The sequence below is a fragment of the Suricata suricatta genome, unplaced genomic scaffold, assembly GCF_006229205.1.
Source record: "Suricata suricatta isolate VVHF042 unplaced genomic scaffold, meerkat_22Aug2017_6uvM2_HiC HiC_scaffold_48315, whole genome shotgun sequence".
Taxonomy (NCBI): Eukaryota; Metazoa; Chordata; class Mammalia; order Carnivora; family Herpestidae; genus Suricata; species Suricata suricatta.
The window spans coordinates 1-613 of record NW_021896341.1 but is presented as its reverse complement, the minus strand read 5'-3'; the positions used below and the strand labels follow the sequence as shown (position 1 = coordinate 613).

At 45.2% G+C, this 613-nt stretch overlaps 1 protein-coding gene across 1 annotated transcript; it reads left to right on the top strand.

Moving 5' to 3' along the window:
- Positions 1-8: 8 nt before the first annotated feature.
- LOC115285165 (olfactory receptor 1102-like) lies at positions 9-608 on the top strand (the record flags this gene model as incomplete). Its single annotated transcript, XM_029931526.1, has 1 exon — positions 9-608. A coding segment is annotated over one exon (600 nt), but the record flags the coding sequence as incomplete, so codon positions are not given.
- Positions 609-613: the final 5 nt, after the last annotated feature.

The following is a 613-nucleotide window of genomic DNA, read 5'->3' as shown; positions in this document are numbered from 1 at the left end:
GCGTATTGTCTTTCTTGGATGCCTGCTATTCTTCAGTTGTCACCCCAAAAATGTTGGTCAATTTCCTCGCAGAGAATAAAGCCATTTCCTATGCTGGATGTGCAGCCCAGATGCTTCTCTTTGTTACCTTTGGGACCACAGAATGCTTTCTCTTGGCCGCAATGGCCTATGACCGCTATGTAGCAATCTACAACCCGCTCCTGTACTCCGTGATCATGTCACCCAGAGTCTATGTGCCACTCATCATTGGTTCCTATGTGGGTGGCATTTTGCATGCTTCTGTCCACACAGTGGCCACCTTCAGCCTGTCCTTCTGTGCATCCAATGTAATTAGACATGTCTTTTGTGACATCCCTCCTCTCCTCGCCATTTCTTGTTCTGACACTCACACAAATCAGCTCCTGCTCTTCTACTTGGTGGCTTCTATTGAGATGGTCACAATCTTGATAGTTCTGACCTCCTATGGATTCATTCTGTTGACCATTCTGAAGATTCATTCTGCTGAAAGGAGGCGAAAAGTCTTTTCTACATGTGGCTCTCACCTAACTGGAGTGACAATTTATTATGGAACCATCCTTTTCATGTATATGAGACCAAGTTCTAGCTATGCTCT